Source organism: Humulus lupulus, chromosome 1 (assembly GCF_963169125.1).
Source record: "Humulus lupulus chromosome 1, drHumLupu1.1, whole genome shotgun sequence".
Lineage (NCBI taxonomy): Eukaryota > Viridiplantae > Streptophyta > Magnoliopsida > Rosales > Cannabaceae > Humulus > Humulus lupulus.
Genome location: NC_084793.1, coordinates 39,771,374 through 39,795,658, shown reverse-complemented (window position 1 = coordinate 39,795,658; position 24,285 = coordinate 39,771,374). Strand labels below are relative to the sequence as shown.

Sequence of the window (24,285 nt, the reverse complement as noted above, 5' to 3'; positions counted from 1 at the left end):
CACAACAACTAAGCAATAATACTAATAAATAATATAAACATTTTTTAGGCAATATCATTTGGAAGAAAAATACATAAACATCATAATTATTAATTTGTGATCAAAATACAATTTTTATTTTTTTTTGTCGGGAAAAGCATTTATTAGGCACTAAGTCAAGTATGTGAAAAATCACTTGGGCATGTTTTTACCTCATTTTTTTTATTGAAAAGAAGAGATCAAGAATCCCAGATTCCAAGGGATATTAGAGCACTCTAGAAACTAGAAATAAAAAATTATTACAATAGTCAAACATCATTAATCCCAATAACAAAACATTTTTGAAATCACTCCCACAAGGGTGTTTTCGTCATTTCGTCTAAGATTAGATTCTTTTTAATGTTCTTATTCTCACAATTTGTTTTTTAAAAATAAGGGGAAACACAAGACAAGTTTTACTTCCATATTAGAATGTTTACTTACCCTTTACCAAAAATAAAAAACGAAAACAAATAATAATAATATAAAAAAGGTCAATAAGCACTAAATAAATTAATTACTCTATATTTAATTTTTAATTTCAGGAAGCTTAGCTTTCTTTCCTCTTTGACAGTTTGCAAAAGCTGATATTGGTACCAATACCAAACCAGAAACAGTGCATAAAAAGCAAAGAGAAATAAACAGAGAAAAGTGAGAGAGCCTTAGAGCAGAGAGAGAGAGAGAGATCTCACATGGGGTGAGAGAGAAAAGCAAAAGCAGCTGAAGCTGCTGCAAAATCAAAAGCAAAAGAGAAAAATCATAATCAATTTATTTTATTTTATTTTATTTTGGTAAGTGTTGTATTGTATGTTTTATATATGTTTTTTTTATCTTTTTCTGTGTGTGTCCTTTTGATCGTTTTAGTTGTAGTTTTCACTCATGTTTTTGAAAGAATTCATGCCCATCTTGTTTAGTCCTCAAGTCATAATGTTTTTGGTGTCTTTTGAAAGTAAAATGGTTGGTGGACTACTTCGTTTTCGATTTTTGGTTTTTGGGTAGGTTCGATTTTTTTTTCTTTGCTAGGTTCATGGAATTTTGGAAGCTGGTTCTGTTATCTTAAAAGTAGTTCTGCACTTGTTCATGTCTTTTCATGATCATAAACTTGCGTGGTCCAAACGCTGATGGGGAAGCACAAAGTGAAAACATGTGATTGTCTTGAAATACCTGAATTTTGTTTTGTAATTCTATGGTTTTGATCAGCTGGGTTGGATTTATCATTGATCAGGTAGTTTTTACAAGGTTAAAAGATAACAGTGACGACTTGGGTTCATGATTTTTGGAACTGGGCTCAGTTGATCAGGTAGGCACTTAGAGAGTTATGTTTCAGATCTTTGTAAATTGTATTTCAGAATCTGGTTTCGTCAATTGGATAGTTCGGAATCATCTAAATTTAAATTGTTGATTCTTGGTTTGATGGCTCTAGGTGTAAGCAGCAAGAGGTATACAGCTTCTTCCTACCGAATTTTTTTCAATTTGGGTGGTTTTAGTTCTGGTTCTGGCTTGGTTTTGGATCGGATTCTGGTCTAGATCAGATAGCAAAGAGTGGTGTCACTGGCCACAGTTATGGCGTCCAAAGCAGATTCTAGACGTATGTATTCTTGGTGGTGGGATAGTCATGTAAGCCCCAAGAATTCGAAATGGCTTCAGGAAAATCTTACAGGTATAACACTGCATTGCTTTGCAGTTTTTGCTTAAAATATTGACTTCAATGACTTGGGTCCTTGCTAAGACCGACTGCTTTTAGTTGAACACGGTTCACAGTTTACAAGTTTTTGTATAGTTTCTGCTCACTCTGATATTTTAAATTCTTCTTTACACTCTCAAAATGTGCTTACTCTCTTTGTCTCAAACTCGTATGTTTTTCTTTGTTGGTTTGGAAGATGTTTTAGTAGTTTCATCTTGTGAATTGCTCGATTATTAGTATGTTAAATGGGCAGTTCTGCATTCATGTTCTCTTCTTTTGTCTTTAAAAGTGTGCTTACATTCATGTTCTCTGCTTGAACAGATATGGATTCGAAAGTGAAGCTAATGATAAAGCTCATTGAAGAGGATGCAGATTCTTTTGCAAGGAGGGCAGAGATGTATTACAAAAAACGGCCAGAGCTTATGAAATTGGTTGAAGAGTTCTATCGAGCATATCGCGCATTAGCTGAAAGATATGATCATGCAACTGGCGTCATTCGCCAGGCTCATCGGACTATGGCAGAAGCATTTCCTAATCAAGTTCCTTTCAATATGTCAGATGAGTCACCTGGTTCTGCTACTGACGGTGAACCCCATACACCTGAGATACCGCATTCTGTGCGAGCATTCTTTGATCCTGATGAATTGCCAAAGGATTTTTTGGGACTCTCTTCATCCAACTTTCTTGCTGGCAAGAGAAATGGTGGTTTTGCAGAAGAATCTGATTCAGTAACAGGAAGAAAGGGTCTAAAGCAGCTCAATGACCTGTTTGGGTCTGGAGAGAAAGCAAGCTATGCGAAGTTTTCAGAAGGAAGAGCAAGAAAAGGCCTTAATTTTCAAGATGTGGAGGGAGATAGAGATAGAAGTGCCCAGAGCAATGGGAGCCGAGATCTTCAAGCTCAGGCTGAATCGGATATTGATCGAGTGGGCAAAGCTGAGGCAGAAATTTTGAACTTGAAGAAAGCCCTGGCCAAATTAGAATCTGAAAAGGAAGCAGGATTGCTTCAGTACCAACAGAGTCTGGAGAGATTAAGCAATCTGGAGTCTGAAGTCTCTCGTGCACAAGAGGATTCCAGGGACCTTAATGAACGAGCTAGCAAAGCTGAAACTGAGGTTCAAAATTTGAAGGATGCCCTTATGAAATTACAGGAAGAAAGGGAAGCTAGTCTTCTGCAATACCAGCAGTACTTGGAAAAGATATCCATTCTGGAAAACAGTATCTCTTCTGCCCAAAAGGATGCTGGACAACTTAATGAACGAGCTAGGAGAGCTGAAACTGAAGTTGATGTTCTAAAACAAGACCTTGCTCAGGTAGGAACTGAAAAAGATGCTGTACTTGCACAATATGAAGAAAGTATGGAGGTTATGTCAAATCTGCAGAACAAGTTAATGCAGGCCGAGGAGGGCGCTAGACAAATTAATGAGCGAGCATATAAAGCTGAACACGAAGTTGAAACCCTGAAACAAGCAGTTGCCAAATTAACAGAAGCAAAGGAAGCCGCTGCTCTCCAATACCAGCAGTGCTTAGAGAGAATTTCATATCTTGAGCAAGAACTCTCTCATGCTCAAGAGGAGGCACAGAGGCTAAACACTGAGATAGGTGATGGGATTGCAAAGTTACAGGGTGCTGAAGAAAAGTGTCTTCTTTTGGAAAAAACAAATTACACTCTGCAATCAGAGTTGGAAGGTTTAGTTCATAAGGTGGGATCTCAGGGTGAAGAACTAACGGAGAAGCAGAAGGAGTTGGGTAGACTATGGGCTTGTGTACAAGAAGAGCGGATGCGATTTGTGGAAGCTGAAACTGCTTTCCAAACATTGCAGAATTTGCACTCTCAGTCTCAGGAAGATCTAAGATCACTAGTTTCAGAGCTTCAGAGCAGGGCTGAAATCCTGAAGGACATGGAGATGCGTAAGCAGGGTTTGGAAGAGGAAGTTCAGAGAGTTAAGGAGGAGAACATGAGTATAAATGAGCTCAATTTGTCTTCGGCTGTGTCAATAAAAAATCTTCAGGATGAGATCTTGAACTTGAGGGAGACAATAAAGAAACTTGAAGAAGAGGTTGAACTTCGAGTGGACCAGAGAAATGCTCTTCAGCAAGAGATATACTGTTTGAAAGAGGAATTGAGTGAATCAAATAAGAAAAACCAGACTATGCTACAGCAGGTGGAGTCAGTTGGCTTTGATCCAGAATGCTTTGGATCATCTGTGAAAGAATTGCAAGATGAACACTCGAAGCTAAAGAAGATTCATGACACAACTCAGATTGAGAAAGTGGCTCTTTTGGAACAATTGAAGATCATGGAGAAACTCATGGAGAAAAATTCTCTTTTGGAGAATTCTCTTGCTGATTTGAACGTTGAGTTGGAAGGAGTAAGAGAAAAAGTGAAGGCATTAGAAGAAACATGTCAGTCACTTCTTGAAGAGAAGTCCAATCTTGTTGCTGAGAAGACCAGCTTAATTTCTCAATTACAGATTGCGGCTGAGAATTTAGAGAATATATCAAGGAGAAACACCTTTTTGGAAGATTCTCTTTTAGATGCAAATACAGAGCTTGAAGGATTGAGGATAAGGTCAAAGAGCTTAGAAGATTCATGCCTGCTGCTTGATGGCGAGAAGTCTGGTCTCATTACTGAAAGAGAGTGCTTAGTTTCTCAGTTGGGTATTACTCATCAAAGGCTGGAAGATCTGGGCAATGGATATGCAGCATTAGAAGACAGACTTTCTGCTCTGGAGAAGGAGAGACAAACTGCACTTGGCATGGTAGAAGAGTTGCGTATGTGCTTGGACACTGAGAAACAAGAACGTGCCAGTTTTGCACAGTTAAGTGAAACCCAGTTGGCTGATATGAAGTTGCAGATCTGTCATCTACAGGAAGAAGGCCTTCACAGGAACAAAGAATACGAAGATGAACAAGATAAAGCTTTTAATGCTCAAATTGAAATCTTAATTTTGGTAAAATTCATACAAGGCCTAGAAGAAAAGAATTTATCTCTCCTCATTGAGCATCAAAAGCTCCTGGATGCATCACAAAAGTCGAAGAAACTGATCTCGGAGTTGGAGAAAGAAAATGTTGAGCAAATTGCGGAAAATAAATCTCTGTCTGAGCACAATAAAGTACTGAGAATGGGGCTTTGTCGGTTTTTGAAGACCCTGGATATTGATGATAACCATGGGTGTGCTGATAAGGTTGAGCAGGATCAAAGACTTCTTAACCTTGTACTTGTCAACCTTCAAGATACAAGAAAATCTCTGTTTAGAAGTTTTGATGAAAGTCTACAATTCGTAATTGAGAAGTCAGTTCTTGTGACCATATTGGAGCAATTAGAGTTGGAGGGGGCTTATCTTCTGACAGAAAGAGATGCTCTTGATCAGAAATCTGTGAACCAGTCTGAGCAGGTAGTGGCATTGCAGTTAGAGAAGCAGAAGCTTTGGCAGGCTACTGAAGAATTGAGCTTGAAAATTGTGGAGGGTAATCACAGGGAGGAAGTGTTGACGAATGAATCAGAATGTCTTTGTAAGCAGCTGTCGGACTTGCAAGGGGAGTACCAAAATCTACAGAAAGACAATTGCGAGGTACTTGAAGAAAATTTATCCTTGGCGAAGATAGTCTCAGTTTTGGGAGAACGTAAGAGCTGCCTAGAAGAGGAAAACCTTGTTATGATTGGTGAAACAATTTATCACAGTAATCTTTCTCTTGTTTTCAAGGATATTATCTCCCAAAATATATTAGATCTTGATCAGCTCAGTGAAAGAATGAATAAGCTTCATCTTAACAATATCGACCTTGAGGAGAAGGCAAAAACATTGGAGGACAAGTTGGAAGGCCTACAAATTGAAAATTTACACCTAAAGGAGTGTTTAAATAAATCAGACAGTGAGCTGAACATTGTTAAGTATTTCAATGATGACTTGAGAACTGAAATCACTTGCTCAAAGGATCTGCTTACTCAGAAGGAAAATGAAATTTTATTGTGGGAGGGCAAAGCGAATACATTCTTTGCTGAATTGCAAACCTCCAACATTTGTAATGTAGTACTTGAAGGAAAGATTAGTGAGTTCACTGATGAATTTGCTAGGCTCGAATATAGAAGTAATTCCAAAGATACAGAGATTGAACTTCTGAAACACGAAGTTGGTATAGTAAAAGACGCAAACAGAGGACTTGAAGCTCAGATGGTTGCATATACCTCAGCTGTTAAATCTTTGAAGAAAAGTATTACATCTCTTGAAAATCATATAGTACTGGAAGGAGAACCTTCTAAACTTGAAAACAGAGAAATAGAGGTAATTTCTGTTTGTTCACACACACTCAAACTAACATAATCATCGTTGACTCTAAATGTTCTTAGATTTTTTAGTGGTAATCTTCTTAAAGCGTCACCATTTACTGCAGCCTTACATGTAGTTTTGGATATATCTGAAATGTTTTGGTTATTCCATTTGTTTTCAGGATACTTTTTTGGTGTCCCAGAATGCTGAAACCTCTCAATCAGATGAACTTCATACTGCTGTCATGGTACCAGATGGAATTTTGGACTTGCAGGACTTTCAATCGAGGATTGAAGATATTGAAGTGGCCCTAATGGAGAAGGAAAAGATTGTGATGCTTGAATTCTTAAATACTGGCACCAAACTGGATGCTGCAATGAAGGAAATTGAAGAGCTAAAGGCTAGAGGCAGAGAAAATGGTCAAACTAGCAAGCATATTTATGCAACAGAGGAAGCAGAGGAAGTCAGGGGTAGTCATAAACTTAACAAAAACCTGAGGGTGCGGACGCGTAGCCACGAAATCTCTGAATTGGGTAATGAAGTCTTGACAAAAGACATTGTCCTTGATCAGATATCAGACTGTCCCTCTTATGGGAGAAGCAAGAGAGAAGCAGTAGAGGCCGAGAATCAGATGCTCGAGTTATGGGAGATTACTGACCAGGATGGAAGCATTGACTTGAAAGTTGGCAAGTCTCAGAAGGTTACTATGGCATTGAGTGAGCGTCAGACTGATGCAGGCAAAGCACACAAGAGGCAAAATCCCTCTATGGAATCATTAATGGAGAAAGAGCTTGGTGTGGACAGATTAGAGCTCTCAAGGCGATTTTCAGAGCCCCGCCAAGAAGGAAACAAGAAAAAGGTTCTTGAGAGACTAGATTCTGATGCTCAGAAGTTGTCTAACCTTCAAATAACGGTGCAAGATTTAAAGAAAAAGGTAGAAACTACCGAGACGAGCAAAAAGGGTAAAGCTATCGAGTATGATTCAGTAAAGGGTCAATTGGAAGAGGCTGATGAGGCAATCACAAAGTTGGTTGATGTGAATAGAAAACTGACAAAGAACTACGAACATGTTTCTCAATCCGCAGATGGATCAGTGGCTGCAACAGGTTCAGATGAAAGTGGTAGTGTCAGGAGAAGGAGAATCTCGGAACAGGCACGAAGGGGATCAGAGAAGATTGGTCGTTTGCAATTGGAAGTTCAGAGATTACAGTTCTTGCTACTGAAACTTGATGGTGATCAGAGAGAAAGTAGCAGAAGAACTAGGATCACTGAGAATAAATCAAGAGTTCTCCTGCGCGATTATCTCTACGGCGGCGGTGTTAGAACTGGAAGGAAATACAAGAAAACACCTTTCTGTTCATGTGTGCAGCCCCCAACTAAGGGAGATTAAAGCAATTAAATCTTTTATCGGCCAATAAATAGTTATAAAAAGTAATGAGACTAGCTCCATTGTCCATAAATTTTCCTTTTTTACAGTAGAAATTTATGTAGACAGTAAATGTTTTTCTTTTTCTGGTCTTTAGTTTTGAGATCCTGATGTACATGCCAGGCCCCCGTCTTAATCAAACGATGACACTCTCATGGATCATGGAGTTGTTTTTACAATATTTGTTTAATAAGTTTTGCCAGAAATGAAGCAGGTTCTACGTGGTAAACCACAATGTCAATATCTTAAAGGCTACCCTCTGTCTGTCTTAATTTTGTACTACTAATTTGTTTGGTGTAATTGGCAGTTTTCATACTATCATATTCCATGAAGTGGGCATTTTTCAGTGTACATGATTCTGAATTAGAATTTTCGAAGACTATGCTAAATCAAAAACATCATTCAAACCTTACCAAGTTACCATACTATCACAAAGCTACCTGTCTCAAAATCTTCCAACTCCAATATCTAACTTTGTTAATCCCTCAATAACATGCTTCGTGAAAGCATTAGAGAACTCGCTCAACACTTACATAGTCATGGAGGGAAGATCTGAAATTGTTTCAGCTTCAAGTAATGGCATAATGAATTAATTGAGATACATTGTGCTAAGTGACAATTTGTATTAACCTCCTCAACTCAATTCTAAACAAGATAAGCACAACAAGAACCCGCTCATTTCACAAATAAATTACAGGATACAAAAATTGAAAAATTATTTGGACACTGAAGTTTGTTCTACATGAGCTTTGGCTACGTTTTCCCTTAAATTCTTCCCCAAAGGATCAACTTGCTTACAGTAGTGTTCTCCATATCCTGAATCATGATGTCCAGATAAAGCAACCTCCGGATGCAACTTATCTCCACAGTCAATTATTATATTGTGAAGCATGCAACATACCAAAATAATGCTTGGCAGTTTACGTTTATCTGGTCTCCACATAACCTTGTTAAGAATTCTCCAACCCCCCTTTAACTGAGAAAATGCTTTTACAGCAAGCAACCTTGCAGCCTCATGTTTCGCATTAAAACTGGTCATGGAACTCGCAAGTTCACTAGTTTCATAAGGAGTTATGAGCCAGGGAAGTAGAGGATATGCGGCCCCACCAACAATATACTCTCTAATCTCAACTCCTCCAGATAAAGTTGTTGAATTCCCATCTAATCGGTCTCCGCTGTTACAGAGCTTATAAAATCCAGAACACTTCAACACTCTAGACACTGACATGCCCCCAGGCCAACCAGTGACCATATCAAGAAATCTCATCTCATGGTCCACAACACCCTGCACGAGCATGCTGTAGTTGTTCTCTGGATCACACCAGTCATCCGAAGTTTGAACAGCAGGCAGGGTCATAATGATGTGCGTTGCATCAATGGAACCACAGCAATTGGGCAATCCAAAAGTTGCTTCAAGTTTGGACTTGATCTCTTCCATTCTAGCGGAATCGGGCCACCTTAAATGGTGCTTAGCTCGCTCCTCCAGCGCTTCGATGAATCTCCAAGTAACCTGAGAAACAGTGGACTGGCCAACCCCAAATGCAGCCCCAACTGAGACTTGGGACTCCCCAGAAGCCAACCTTCTGAGTGCAATAGCAACCTGTTTCTCAACACTAAGAAGCCTACCTTCAATGTTGATGAGCCCAGATGGTGGTCTTGACACAAGATCTTCTCTAACTAAAGAACATATGTATTCAAAAGTCTTTTTTGATACTCTAAAGAAATACTTAAACCCTTCTTCTTCCTCATTAGGAACTGAATAACCTACAAGTTTTATTTACAGTTACCCCTCCAACAAAAATAGTATTAGTTGAACATCATGGACTGTTTAACATGTAAAATCATTATAAAAAAAGGAAAAAGAAAACATACGCACCAACCAAAACATAAAAAAATTATAATACCCTTCTTTTTAAATGAATGATTAAAAGATAAACTGGGAATCCTCTAATTAGCATCATAGAAGAAATTCAAGGAAAATAATAAAAAAGAATCGAAATTAATGTTGGCAAAAGAAATAGTGGGAAAAATTTCACAAGACATCAACTTGAGTTAAAAAATTGTACAGGGAATGAAGAGCAACCTGGGGTGGAAGAATTTTTGTGCCAGAAACAGTCCCACCAGTCGGAATCAATGGGTTTGGGTTCAGTAGGAGACTTGTTCGCTTTTCTCGATTCCTTCTTGCTTTTCTTTGATTTCTTGGGAGGCGCCATTAGAGAGAACGGGACTACTAGCCACAATTTAGATATTCATCTAGTCTGTATGAAAAAAAAAAGTTTAGGCAGGTGTTTGGGAAATGGAAAAATGAAGGAAAAGTTTTGCTTGGTAAGTGACTGAAAACTAAAATGGTGATTCACAGTGTCACCATCACTCATACCGAAAAGGAATAACGAATATCTAGTGGTTCAAAAATGGCCCAACAACTCCAGCCCAAACCTATTAGTACCTGTTGGTTTGGGCTTTGCAGATATCCTTCAAGCTAAAAATATGGGTACTTTTTATTAGCATACAACTAATATAAAGTATTTATAATAATGACATACAATTTTGTATATACACTAAAAGAAAAAGCTAACCATTATACAAAATTATAAAATATCAACCCATAATTAATGGAAATCCCATATTAATACAATATATATATATATTTATATATATAAAATAAGAGTTTATGTTTTGAACCATTACTTATGTGTGGATCCCGTATTTTGACAAATTATTTTTTGATATTTTATTTTGTAGAATGATTTAAAAAAAACCCACAAATAATTTTCCAAACTAACAACTTAGAAAAAAAAATATTACTATTATGCCTGACAACTGTGTTGTTATATTCAATTTTTTGTTCATTAAAATAATTTTATAAATGGTCTAAATTTTTTTTTGTCAAAATACAATGTCTAAACAAATAATGTAACAGATCACATAATCCAAAAAATTATAAACTCTATAAAATCATATTAATACATTACAACAAAATTAACAAAATTAGGCTGTTACGATTTGAATGGACGAAAACATCATAAACTGAATAAACCAAAGAGTATATTAAGAGTTTAAACAATCACATAAAAAAAAAGCTAACTACAAAATATAACAAAATGAAACCAAATATATAAACTAATAAGATTATTTTAATAAAAGCTTAATTGACAAAAGTTGGTGTTAATACATTGACACAAATTAGAGAAAATAAAGAAAAATAAATAAATCAAACAGTAAATAACAAAACAAAAAATATAAACCAACTATATAAGCAATAACTAAATGAAACACAATATATAAACCAATAAATTTATCTTAATTCATATATAAACCAATAAATTTATTCAATTAAATAATAAAAACATAATAAAATGACACAAGTAGTCTTAGTCCTGCCATTTTGAAAATATGAGAACCAAATGCAATAGAGTAAAAATAAACCATCAAGTTAGTGAACCAAATCAACCTTAATAAAACTCAAAACAAAAATGAACCCTTTAGTTAAATTTATCAAAACCTCCATCACCATAACCCATTGAAACCAAGATACCCACACTGCCATAAACCTACTCAAACCTCAACGTAACACTGAATATAAACCCATGACCAATCAATTTATATATAAGAATACAACTGCAGCTGAATCAAAACCAAGATAAAATACAAACAAAAAATAAACTTATTAATTAGTGAACATAATAATTACACTTACAAACACAAACAACACCCCATAAACTTCAAAATTAACCTAAATCTTCAGAAGAAAAAAAAACCCAAATCTCAAATGAACAATTCAAAACTTAGCCAACTTGAAACTTCAAAATTAAAACCAAAGCCTCAAAATCAACACCCCATAAACTTGCATTAAAACCAAAACGATTATAAATATAAGCAAACTCATAAAAATAAAACCTTGAATTTGAGCATTGGGAGGTTATCATTCTCAATTTCAGACTAAGCATTGAGTGAGTGTATCGCATATAGAGAAGTAAAGAGAATGAAGTTAAAAACGGAAGTCAATTAAAAGAAGAAGGAAATGTGGTGAGAAGTTAGAACTTCCTTTTTTTAATTAACCTGATTGTGCACTTTCAATTTTTAAATAAATATACTTTTATTTCTAAATAATGTATAATTGCTAAAATTTATAAGAAGTGTAACCAATTAAATGTAAATATTTATTGTAAATGCACTACAATTTATAAATATAAAAATCTGCCTTATTAATGTGAATAAAATATTTTTTGTAGCAACTAATGTAAATTTCCCAAAAATAGAATGGGAAATTTACATTTGGAAAAAAATTCTAAAAGTACAGTATCTTAAACTAATTAGAAAATTACGGTACCTACCCTATCCTCATTATACAATAACCCACAATCCAGTATTACCAACATTTACCCAGTTACCCATATTACCTGATAACTTTATATTTTAGAGTTATTAATTGAGCTTATGAACTTAAAATTCTAAATGAAGTAGAGTGTTTGTGTTCTTAATGTGTCATTTTGTCTTTTAATTTTATTTGTGAATTTTGTTTTATTCAATGATAAATCTTGTTGGAAAATAATTGGATTATTAACTAAAAAAATGTGATATCTATTTTGAAGGCCAAAAAAAGAAAAGATGCTTGAAAAGCTTAGTGGAAAATGTGCAAAGAAAGCATCTTGGAGCTGAAATCCTGGTACTTTGCTGTAGCATCATTTCAACTTTGCTGCAGCAAAGTGTACACATGAGCAACTTAAGTCATGCATACTTGACAAGTCATTAAATGAGACGGAAAGACATGATGAGATGGATGATGAGGTGGAAAAGAACTGATATCTTTAGGGAAAAGTTGTGGTTCCCATGTAGAGAGAGAAATGAGAGGGTTTATACTCATTTTTGAGCCCTAAAATGACAACTTCATCTTCTTCAACAAAGTGGCAGCAGCCCAAGCACCATTGAAGGCCATTTTCTGCAGTTTTTTAAAGGAAAAACACCAAGAAGAAAGGAGCAAAACTTTGGAGAGAAGAAGAGAAAGGAGAAAAAGAAGAGGAGGAGAACTATCTACTATTGGGGCTAGATTTTCTTAATCTTTTTTTATTTTAGAGTTTGATTTTCTTTTTCTCTTCTTGAACTCATGGAAATAATGGTGTTGAATTTTTATGGTTGTTTGTTTATTTTGAGTATGAACTAACTTTTTGAAGCCAGGGATAACAATAAAACCTAATTTGTAGTGAACCCCTAAGTTGTTAATTTAAATTTATGCTATGTTGCTCTTGTTCAATTAAGCTATGTTTATTACTAATTCTTGCTTGAGATTGATCAACTCGAGTGGGTTACAAGCTAATTTGAATTCCATAAGGGTTTAGATTAGTGGATAGGCTTAGTTGATGCATGTTGATAACTATGTTGTTGATTAGTGGATAATTTATGGATATTTTATTCACCATGCAAACTTGAAAGATTGATACTTGAATTTATGTTCTTGAAATTTAATTTAGCATAAGAATATGTGAATTTAATTGATAGAACTTTAACATGAGCATTTGGAAAAATGGCATGTGCATTAATTATGGAATCCTATTTATAAGAGAACTTTGTTGTAGCATTAGGAGTGAACTACAAATTAGGGAGAATTGGTATTCCTAGCTATTTTCATCATTCATTTGACAAAGAAGTATTTATTGATTTAGCTTAAATTGGTATTTTTATTTTTCTAAAGTAGTTTGCAAATTCATAATTACTCACATCAATTCAAAGTGTTTGCAACCCAAATTGTTAAAGTTGATTTTAGGAGAAGATAAAATTACTTACTACTTTATTACTTGTTAGACGATTATGTACACTTGCATATCCTAAAAGAAAAGAAAAATAGCAACAAGTTTTTGGCGCTGTTGCTGGGGATTACTTAAAGTCAATTATTGTAAAGCTAATTCTCTTGCAATTTAGTTTAAATTTTCTTTTGTTCTGACTTGGGTAATTCTTGTGAAAATTCAGGTTTACATATTGTATGAACGAGAATCAAGACCCTGAACTACTTCACCTTGATCCAGAAATTTAACGTACATTTAGAAGAAGGTGAAAAGTACAAAAATCCAAAAGGGAAGTAATAGTGATGGATGTTGAGCAAGGAGCTCAACAGGGAGCCGCTCAAAGGGCAGCAAATCAAGTAGGAGCTGCTAAAGAAAGAGTAGCTCAAAGGGGAGTAGTTGTTAATAACGGGCATAACGTTGTTATTTTAGCTAATGATCGAGATCGTGCCATCAAGCAATATGCCCTCCCCCTTTTCAACGAGCTTAATCCGGGCATTGTGAGACCAGAAATTCAGGCTACACAGTTTGAATTGAAGCCAATTATGTTCCAAATGCTTTGAACTATGGGCCAATTCAGTGGGATGCGAACAGAAGATCCTCATATTCATCTTTGCTTGTTCATTGAAGTGAGTGATTCTTTCAAGGTGATCAGAGTTACAGAGGATGCCCTGAGATTGAAGTTGTTCCCATACTCCTTGAGAGATAGAGTGAGAACTTGGTTGAACTCTTGTCCATCTGATTCTGTCATTACTTGGCAAGAGTTGGTTTAGTGGTTTTTGATGAAGTACTTTCCTCCTACTAAGAATGCCAAGCTTCGCAATGAGATTACTTCATTTCAGCAACTTGATGAAGAATCTTTATATGAGGCATGAGAGCAGTTTAAGGAGTTGTTGCGAAAATACCCTCATCATTGCATTCCTCATTGCATCCAAATGGAGACATTCTACAATGGTCTCAACGCTCACACAAGAATGGTGGTAGATGCTTTGGTGAGTGAGGCTCTTCTTGCTAAGTCCTATAATGAGGCATATGAAATCCTTGAGACCCAACAACAACTATCAGTGGCCCATTGCTAGAGCATCTACAAGAAAAAATGTGACTAGTATTCATGATGTAGATGCCCTCACTTCTTTGGCAGCGAATATACTCAAGACGATGAACATGGGGATGAATTAGTCAATGGGGCAGCCTATGGGGTCACAAATGGGGCAAATGGAAAACATTTCTTGTGTATATTGCGGTGAAGGCTAAACTTTTGACAAATGTCCTTCCAATCCCGCAATTGTATGTTATTTGAGAATCAAAATAGGAATGACCTTTATTCTAGTTCCTACACCCCAACTTTTCATGGAGTAATCAAGGGGCTGGCTTGAGCAATTCTTCTATGCCTCCTACACTCGCTTTCCCACCGCTCTATCCTCCACAAGCCCCACAAAAAAGGCCACAACTAGCGGTGCAATCCAATTCACTTAAGAACATGTTGAAAGAGCACATAGTGAAGAATGAAGCTATGATCCAAAGTCATGCAACATCCTTGAGGAACCTAGAAACTCAAGTTGGGCAACTTGCTAATAAGCTAAGAAATAGACCTCAAGGTGCTTTACCAAGTGACACAGAGAATCCAAGGAATTTAGGTAACTAACATTGCAAGGCCGTGACTTTGAGAAGTGGGAAGGAGTTGGAAAATTCCAAGAAATATGTTGGGCATGAGGGTGAGCCCTCTTCAATACAAAATAATGAGAAAGTAAGCGAATATGCTAAAAATTCAAGAAAATTAGCTTCTTCCCATAATGCGACCGCATCAGAATCACCAGTAAGTTCCCCAGAAATCCAAAAGCTACCTTTTCCATAGAGATTTCAGAAACAGAAGCAAGAGAGTCAGTTCAAAAGGTTTCTTGACATGTTGAAGCAGCTACACTTTAATATTCCTCTTGTTGAAGCCCTAGAGAAAATGCCTAATCACGTGAAGTTCATGAAAGACATTCTTACTAAGAAGAGACGATTGGGAGAATTTGAGACTGTGGCCCTTACCAAGGAATGTAGCTCCTTCTTGCAAAACAAGTTGCCTCCAAAGATGAAAGATCTTGGGAGTTTACCATTCCATGCACTATTGGTAACTCTTATTGTGGGATGACTTTATGTGACTTGGGTGCTAGTATCAATTTAATGCCTATGTTTGTGTTTAGACAGTTGGGAATTGGAGAGGTCAGACCTACCACAGTTACTCTTCAGCTTGTAGACTGATCTCTTGCTCATTCTGATGGGAAAATTGAAGATGTGTTAGTGAAGGTTGACAAATTTATTTTTCCTGCTGACTTTATTGTATAGGATTATGAGGCGGACGCGGAGGTAACAATTATTTTTGGGAGACCTTTTCTTGTAACAGGTAGAACTTTGATTGGTGTTTAGAAATGTGAACTTACTATGAGGGTCCAAGATGAACAGGTGAGTTTTAATGTTTTCAAGGCAATGCGGTTTCTAAATGAAGTTGAGGAGTGTTCAGTTGTTTCAGTGGTGGACTCTTTAACATTAAAAGAGTTAGAAAACAATTGTCTTGATGACCCTTTAGAGAGGCTTTTGTTGTATGATTCACAAGCAGATGATGAGGATGAGTACTTAGCTTGGCTAGAAGCTAGTTCAACAATTTACGCTCAAGATGACATTTTGAGTCTCTAGAGCTCTATTCTAGAGCTTTCAAAGCCCCAAGACCTTCGGTTGAGGAACCACTAGAGTTGGAGTTGAAAGTTCTACCTTCCCACTTGAGATATGCTTATTTGGGTGAGTCTGCTTCATTTCCTGTCATTATTTTAGCTAAGTTAACTAAAGAACAAAAAGACAAGCTGCTTGATGTTTTGAGGAAATTAAAGAAATCTATTGGGTGGACCATTGCAGACATTAAGGGTATTAGTCCATCTTTATGCATGCATAAGATTTTGTTGGAAGATAGTGACAAAGGATCAATTGAAGGTCAGAGAAGGCTCAATACTATTATGAAAGAGGTAGTGAAAAAAGAAATCATTAAATGGCTTGATGATGGTATTATCTATCCCATTTCTAATAGCTCATGGGTTAGTCCTGTTCAGTGTGTACCAAAGAAAGGTGGAATCATGGTGGTGAAGAATGAAGACAATGAATTGATTCCTACTAGAATTATGATAGGGTGGAGAATATGCATGGATTGCAGGAAATTGAACAAGGCCACTAGGAAGGATCATTTTGCTTAGGGAGAGATTATCATTGCTTTCTAGATGGATATTCTGGTTATAATCAGAATGCAGTGGCTCTAGAAGATCAGCATAAGACCACTTTCACTTGCCCCTATGGTACTTTCGCATTTCAGAGGATGCCTTTTGGTCTATGCAATGCTCTCGCCACATTTTAGAGGTGCATGGTGGCTATTTTCACTAATATGGTGGAACAATTCTTAAAGGTAATCATGGATGATTTCTCTATTTTTGGTGACTGTGTGGGTAATTTGGCTAAGGTGTTGCAAAGATGTGAAGAAACAAACCTTGTCCTTAATTGGGAAAAATATCACTTTATGGTTAAGGAAGGTATTGTTTTGGGCCACAAAGTATCAAAGCATGGTATTGAAGTTGATAGAGCCAAGATTGAGGTTATTGAAAAGCTCCTACCCCGTAATTAAGTAAAGAGCATTAAAAGCTTTCTTAGCCATGCAGGGTTCTATGGGCGGTTCATAAAGGATTTCTCCAAGAACTTTAAGTCTCTGCAACTTATTGGAGAAGGACACACCTTTCTATTTTGATTAAGCATGTTTGAAAGCCTTTGAAGATTTGAAAAGTATATTGGTTTCAACAACAATTATTGTGGCTCCAGATTGGGACTTGCCTTTTGAATTGATGTGTGATGCAAGAGATTTTGCTGTGGGAGCGGTGATGGGGCAGTCAAGTACAAAGTTTTTCACTCCATTTACTATGTTAGTCGTACTTTGACATGTGCTTAACACAACTACACAGTGACAGAAAAAGAACTCTAGGCTATTGTCTTTGCTTTTGACAAGTTTTGGTCTTATTTGGTGGGCACCAAAGTAATAGTCTGTACGGACCATTCCACCATTAAGTACTTGATTGAAAAGAAGGATGCTAAGCCTCGATTGATTAGATGTGTGCTTTTGATCCAAGAGTTTGATGTGTAAATTCAAGATAGAAAATGAGTGGAGAACCAAGTGGCAGATCATTTATCAAGAATGGAAAGTGATAAGGAATCAAGTTCTTTAGTTTTTATAAAGGAGACATTCCCGGATGAGCAATTATTTGAGGTAAACCACTCTCAAGTTGTTCCTTGGTTTGCGGAGTTTGCTAATGTTGGGAATTGTGCCCTGAAAGCATATGTAGTAGACATTGTTTTATGAAATAAATAAATGAATTGAATTTGTTATGCATATATATTTTATGGACTACATTATTCTGTGATAATATTTTGTAAATATCAGAAAAATTCTGAAGTTCATATATGTGATCTTAAACACGTATTGGTACGAGATGATTGTGTTTGAGATAAATGAACTTGAATAGTTCGCAGTAAAATAAAGTTATGGAATCTTTAGATTAATTACTGCAAGTATGGTCCACTAGTATTATAAATACATGTGATCTAGATCCGGATCACTAGTGTAGTAGGACACTTTAGTGGATGTGCTTTATATATTAGAGAATATATAGAGCTATACCAGATATGTTTATTAATACTTAGTTAAATAGCGTTTCGAAGTATTAATTAAAAATATCAATAGATGATCATATACAAATAGATCTTAATTATGAAGTTACTAAGATCTCCTGTTTATGTTATATGAGTTCTTTGATTAACTCGTTAGGGTCTGTCAGAATGATCAGGCTAGAAACTTTTGTTTTGGGAACTCATTAATGTAGATGACTGGGGACATAGTATATAGATATGAAATCTATGCCTTCTCGCAAGAGATTGAATGATGGTTCTCTTAAGGGTTGACTTTTGGGACTGAAAGGTTATTGAGCTCAAATTCATAATTTAGTTATGAATTAACCTTCACTAGTAAAATCAATGGTACTTAAAGAAACAAGATATAATTAAAAGGGTAAAATAGTAATTTTATTCTCGATTAATTATGAACCATTATTAGAAGGTCAATTTGTATGCAATGATTATATTAATGGACGCTTTATAATTATAAAGTACTGAGTATATGAAATGTCTATAATTACAAGAGTGCAATCTCATATTTATAGTGGAATAATCATGAGATTAATAAATTAAGATGATTTAATTAAAGAGTTTAATTAATAATCTTAAATTTATTGGAGCTTGGAATTATAGGTCCATAGGTCCCCATAGCGGCTCTATCAACACTATTCGAGGTAAGAGTTGATATGAAGGGAAAAATAGCTTAAAGACATATTTAAGAAGAAATTTGTTCTTCAGGCCAAATATGCAATTATATGATAATAGTGATTAATTAATTTATTACAAATTAGTTGTAGTTAACAAAATTAATTAATATTTAATTATTGTATAATTTTTGAAATTATATTAAATAATTAAATTAATTTAGAAATTTAATTAATTAATTATAATTTTCGAAATTATAATAAATTAAATATTTATTTTCGAAAATATTGGATTTAATTAATTGGTAGAATTAATTAAATATCTTTATTTGAGTGGGAGATAATAATCTGATAAGTTCAAATTGGATTTGAATTTAAAAGATTAATATTTATTCAAATAATTAATTATATTTGATAATTAGTTAAAAATATATTTAATTTAAATTTGAATTAGTTATCAGGTTGTTAGATCTTATCTGACAAAGAAGTTTAAATAAATAATTAAATGAAAATTGCAAAAAAACCAACATCCCTAAAAATAGAGATGCTACACGTGCACACACAGTCCATGGACTATGTGTGGCGTGTACTGCTATTTTCAGGGATATGATTTTTATTTTTATTTATTTAATTAATTAATTAATGGATAATTCAAAAATTAGTTTTTGGATATTTTCATTAATAAAATAATTAATTAATTAAAAGGTAAATTGTAAGTTGGTTACAAATTTATTTTTGAATATTTTCTTTTATGTATGAATAATCAGAAAATATAAAAATAACCAATCTCAGAAAACTAAGTCTAAGATTCGCTCTGTGAAAAATAGAACAATAGTTTTCTCTCTCTGAAAAATAAAGAAACAATTCTCAGGCTTATTCTCTTGATGTCATGTGTTGAGTACATCAAGTAGAATCACAATTAAACTATCCTTCATTCTCTAAGTGCCCACACACTTCTTAAGGTGTAGAGAACGTTTTGGAAGATCTTTGTATGAGTACCTGGGAGCAGCTTGGATAGGAAGATCGTTCTAAATACGAAAAGATAGCAAGGAAACTTGATAGGCTTCAAGATGTATGAATTCTATTCTTAACTTGCTTATGATTAATGCATATATATTAATGGATCCGCATATTTAAAGGTAGTTTAAATATGTTACAAAATTTTTGTTGTACAATGGGCCAACCCCACCACCATTCCGCTGCGTATTAGGAAACTCGTTCCTAACAACTAATTACTTGGTTAGTGGATTGTTACCTTTAGATTTGACAAGCCAACAAAAGAAGAAGTTTTTGCATGATGTGAGGCACTACTTTAGGGAATAGTCATACTTGTTCAAACAATGTGCCGAACAAATGATTAGGAGATGTGTCCCCTAGCAAGAGATGGAGGATATCCTACACCATTGCCACTCTTCACCTTGTGGATGGAATTTTGGAGGAACTCGCACCGCATCTAAGGTACTTCAATGTGGTTTCTTTTGGCCTTCCTTATTCAAAGATGCTCATGCTTTTGTGTTGAGGTGTGATCGATGCCAAAGGGTTGGTAATATTTCTAGAAGGAATGAGATGCCCTTAGCTAATATTCTTGAAGTTGAATTGTTTGATGTGTGGGATATAGATTTTATGGGCCATTTCCCTCCATCTTATGGTAACTTGTACATCTTGGTAGTTGTGGATTACGTTTCAAAATGGGTGGAAGCAATTGCCTCTCCCACTAATGATTCTAAAGTTGTCATGAGGTTCTAACAAAAGAATGTGTTTACTCCATTTTTGCACCCCAAGGGCAATCATTAGCAATGAAGGCACTCATTTTGTGAATAAGTTACTAGCAAGTTTATTGGCTAAATATGATGTGTGGCACAAAGTAGCTATTGTATACCATCCCCAAACTAATGGAAAAGCTGAGTTTTCCAATAAAGAGATAAAATGTATCATTGAGAAAGTGGTGAATCCCGACCGCAAGGATTGGTCCAAGAGGTTAGATGACTAATTAAGGGTCAAAAATGTACATTTATTGATTTTAATTGTCAAAATAAATTAAGTTTTAATTAATATTTTCAATGAATTAATGTGATATATTTTATAAATGAAAATATTTAATTTGGATTTAATTTTTTTTTTATTTTGTAGGAAAATGATACAATTTTGGTTGAATAAAATAAAACAAAAAGAAAAGGAAGTAAAAGTGGAAGAAAATGAAGAAAATTGGCATCTTTAAGAAGTCAAGCCCAAATTGAAAAAGTCCAATCCAATTCATGAAGATGGCATGTCACCAATCCATGCAATTTCTTCTCCACCAATAAGAGATGTCAATTACAACTCATTCCAACAAATATTGACAATCCATGTGCTTCATTTTCAACCAATAGAAGTGTCTTCTTTTCAACAAAAATTAGCAATCCATGTGCTTCCCTCTCAACCAATGGTAGCTTGCCACATGTCATTTCCACCATAGTTTATTTGTATTCTACACCTATAAATAGTTAGTAGTTTTCATTTGAAAAACACACATTTTCTATACATTTCTCTCCCTACCATCTTTTCTCTCTATTTCCTCTTCTCTATTTTATCTCTAAGCCTAGTCTTCTCACATTTTCAATAGAAAATGTGAGAATGACTTTTAACTTAGGCTATAATTTTCTTTTGGTGAGGATAGGGGTGAAGTTTTATATTTTGTAATCTTTTTATTTTGAATTTATAAAAGTGTTTTAATGTTCAAATATTTGAGTTTTATTATTTCTATCATTATTTATGCAATTAATATTTATTTTTAATTTTATATAGATTCAATCAAGCTTTTTCTATGTAATTTTACTAAAATAATTTATATTAATTTTATTATTTTGTGGGTAGTCTTTTACTGCATTATCGCCAAGATGGTATAGTGTCGCTTCTAGATTTCTCATAACAATAGTATTAGCATTAGATATTAGTTTGTTATTTTGTGAGCAGTCTTTTACTGCATATTGCCAATGGTATTATGTCGATTCTAGGTTTCTCATAACAATAACATATGCATATAATTCAACTAAGAGATTTTATTACTCAAATACATTTGCAAATTATCAAAGTACACAGGTGACCAAAATATATTGTGGAACCCCGACGCCTCACCAAACCCCTTTTATCATTTATTTTCCTTTCATTTCAATTCTTCAAAACCAGAAAAATATAATTTCTTTTACTACTTTCACATTACTTATCTTCTAACCGTTTTATTTGTTCTTTGTTTCTTTACCTCCTTGTGGAATCGACCGCCCATCTATACTACGACTACCGCTAAGTGGAAGTCACATTTGGGCGTTAAACAATGACACATTGTGGGCCTATAGAACAACTTTCAAGACACCATTGGGGATGTCACCATATCATTTGGTGTTTACCGGTGGAATTTGAGCACCGTGCTTATTGGGCTATTCAAATACTCAACATGGATTTTCAACTTGCAGGAGAAAAGAGATTGTTGCAGCTGAATGAATTAGAAGAGATGCGCTTACTCTCTTATGAAAATGCCAAACTTTACAAGGAGAAAATAAAAAGATGGAAAGACAAGCATATTCAACCAAGAGTGTTTGAAGAGGGCCAGCGAGTTTTGCTCTTTAACTCGCGTTTGAAGCTATTTCCAGGCAAGCTCAAGTCAAGATGGTCGAGTCCATTCTTGGTGGTTAAGGTGTATCCCTATGGAGTGGTGGAATTGTGTGAAGAAGGCTCTGGAAGAGAATTTAGCGTTAATGGCCAAAGACTCAAGCACTATTGGGGAGAGGTTGAGCGAAACAAGTGCTCAATCTCTTTGAAGGATCCTTGAAGAAGATGTAACAACTTGGGTTGCTGTGGAGTTTGGAGATTTAATTGTAAAGCAACCTAAACTATATAGATATAGAAAAAAAAAGAAAAAAGAAAAAATATATGTGAAAAAAAAAGAAGTAAAGAAAAAAATATATTAAAATATATATAATAAATCTTTTCTTTTAGATTTTGATTTTTGATGGTTTAATGTGCTTACGGTTGCAAGGAAAATGGAATCAAATGGGTCCTTAAGTTAGACATTTTTGTTGTAGCAACGTCAATATGATGCTACAACATCAATTTTGAGCAAGCTCTCTGACTTAGTTTTTCTGCAGCAAAGTTGGCATAATGCTACAACATCAATTTTGAGCAAGCTCTCTGACTTAGTTTTGCTGCAACAAAGTAAGAATAATGCTACAACATCAATTTTGGCCAAAGCTCTCTGACTTAGGTTTGCTGCAACGAAGTTCATGTAATACTACAACAAAGTTTCAATGGACAAGGAAAGCTCTCTGACTTAACTTTGCTGCATCAAAGTTGGTGTAATGCTTCAGCAAAGTTGCTAAAATCTCATTATCATCATCTCTGTAACTTTTCTCACCCAGCCGCCAAACATCTCTCCTCTTTCCACCTCCCACCTAAGCCCCACCACCTACCAATTCCGACCACCCAAGCACCACCACCTTCGTCACCAAGACTTGCCTCCCACCATATGAATCTGCCTCTCCCACGAACCCGCGACACCACGAACCTCCAACAAACTCGACCTTGAATGCCCCCACCATCTCAGATCTCCCACCATGAACAACCTGAACCAGATCCACCTTTCACCAGAACCACGACCCAAAGCTCCACCTTCTGCGAATCACCACGAACCCATCCCCAAAACCAAGCCGCCTACCCCAGCCCCGACCACCTTCGCCTCCTTGCACTTGAACCCGACAACTCCCTAAAGCTCGGCACCCCGAAGCCTAATCTCCACCCACACTCACAGATCCAAGTCCCATTCAAGTATCTCTCATCCAGACACACCAAAATCTACTTTTCAAGCACTTTCTTGGCTCCTCTCTTGCTCATGACAATTAGGTGTTTGTTTATTTCTTCCTTGGGATTTCAAGAATTTTTTTTACAAAAAAGGACATCCACAAGTGTATTACGATCCTTCAAGGTACCATGTTACTCTTGTTCCCTCAATTTGGGCATTGAAATTGATTTTCGCTGCAGTAATCTGTTGTTGAGAATTATGCCTAGAAACAAGCAAGTAGCATAGAAAAAGAAAAAGATAGTGGCCAAGGAACAACCTGTTGTTGAGAAGTTCATATCTTTGAGGATTGCCGAAAAATTAAAAAAAGTTGTTCAAAGAGATGTTTGGTTTGAGAGAGCATTCCCAAATGTTGGAAATCTTGATTATGTGACGACTGTGATTGAAAATCGAGGGTAGCTTAAGTTTTGTACAACATCTCGTGAGGCTATTGTTCCTTTGGTGAAAGAATTCTATGCTAACTTTGTGTTGACGAAATCAAGACAAGTCACAGTTCGGGGCAAGCAAGTTAGTTTTTCGTCTCAGGACATCAATGTTGTTTTTGGGTTGCCTGATATTAATGAGGTTGAGTATGGAGACATTGCCCCTCGACAAAGTGATGAGCAACTTGCCACTATGTTTGTAGAAGTGAATGTGGAGGGAACACAATGAATTGTTTCAAAGAAATATGGAGCTCACACTATCCTCCACACCGCCTTTACAACTCTTGCTCGCGTATGGAACCATTTTATCAAAACCAACATGTTGCCCACCACTCATAATACCTCAATTAGCAAAGATCGAGTCATATTGATTTTTAGCATTTTGACTGGCTTATCCATTAATGTGGGGGAGCTCCTTTCAGAGGAGATCGTGGCTTTTGGTGCTATAAAGAACAAGGGACCCTTTTTTTTCCCACATTGATCACTGCGTTGTGCCTCAAAGCGGGTGTGCCCCTAGTTTTGGATGATGAAA

At 35.6% G+C, this 24,285-nt stretch overlaps 3 protein-coding genes and 1 non-coding gene across 5 annotated transcripts; 2 read left to right on the top strand and 2 right to left on the bottom strand.

Annotated features, from left to right (window-relative positions):
- Nucleotides 1–569: 569 nt before the first annotated feature.
- LOC133791583 (protein NETWORKED 1D) lies at nt 570–7,637 on the top strand. 2 transcript variants are annotated; one of them, XM_062229507.1, is made up of 5 exons: nt 570–809; nt 1,244–1,318; nt 1,442–1,678; nt 2,024–5,985; nt 6,152–7,637. In XM_062229507.1, exons 3-5 carry the CDS (start codon nt 1,582–1,584, stop codon nt 7,358–7,360), a joined length of 5,268 nt encoding a protein of 1,755 aa, XP_062085491.1. In that variant the 5' UTR covers nt 570–809; nt 1,244–1,318; nt 1,442–1,581; the 3' UTR covers nt 7,361–7,637. The 2 variants fall into 2 exon arrangements, with proteins under 2 accessions (XP_062085491.1, XP_062085496.1); XM_062229512.1 differs by lacking the exon at nt 570–809 and having other exon boundaries at nt 858–1,318.
- Nucleotides 7,638–7,936: 299 nt separating this feature from the next.
- On the bottom strand, nt 7,937–9,762 carry LOC133791598 (protein ANTAGONIST OF LIKE HETEROCHROMATIN PROTEIN 1). The gene is made up of 2 exons (XM_062229522.1): nt 9,480–9,762; nt 7,937–9,160 (listed from the first exon to the last, which is right to left on the bottom strand). Exons 1-2 carry the CDS (start codon nt 9,607–9,609, stop codon nt 8,112–8,114), a joined length of 1,179 nt encoding a protein of 392 aa, XP_062085506.1. The 5' UTR covers nt 9,610–9,762; the 3' UTR covers nt 7,937–8,111.
- A 4,223-nt stretch (nt 9,763–13,985) lies between these two features.
- LOC133813420 (small nucleolar RNA R71) lies at nt 13,986–14,092 on the bottom strand. Its single transcript, XR_009884432.1, has one exon. It is a non-coding gene; the product is annotated as a small nucleolar RNA R71 (small nucleolar RNA).
- A 7,721-nt stretch (nt 14,093–21,813) lies between these two features.
- LOC133813660 (uncharacterized) lies at nt 21,814–22,308 on the top strand. The gene has a single exon (XM_062246875.1). The coding sequence runs from the start codon at nt 21,814–21,816 to the stop codon at nt 22,306–22,308; it is 495 nt and encodes a 164-aa protein (XP_062102859.1).
- Nucleotides 22,309–24,285: the final 1,977 nt, after the last annotated feature.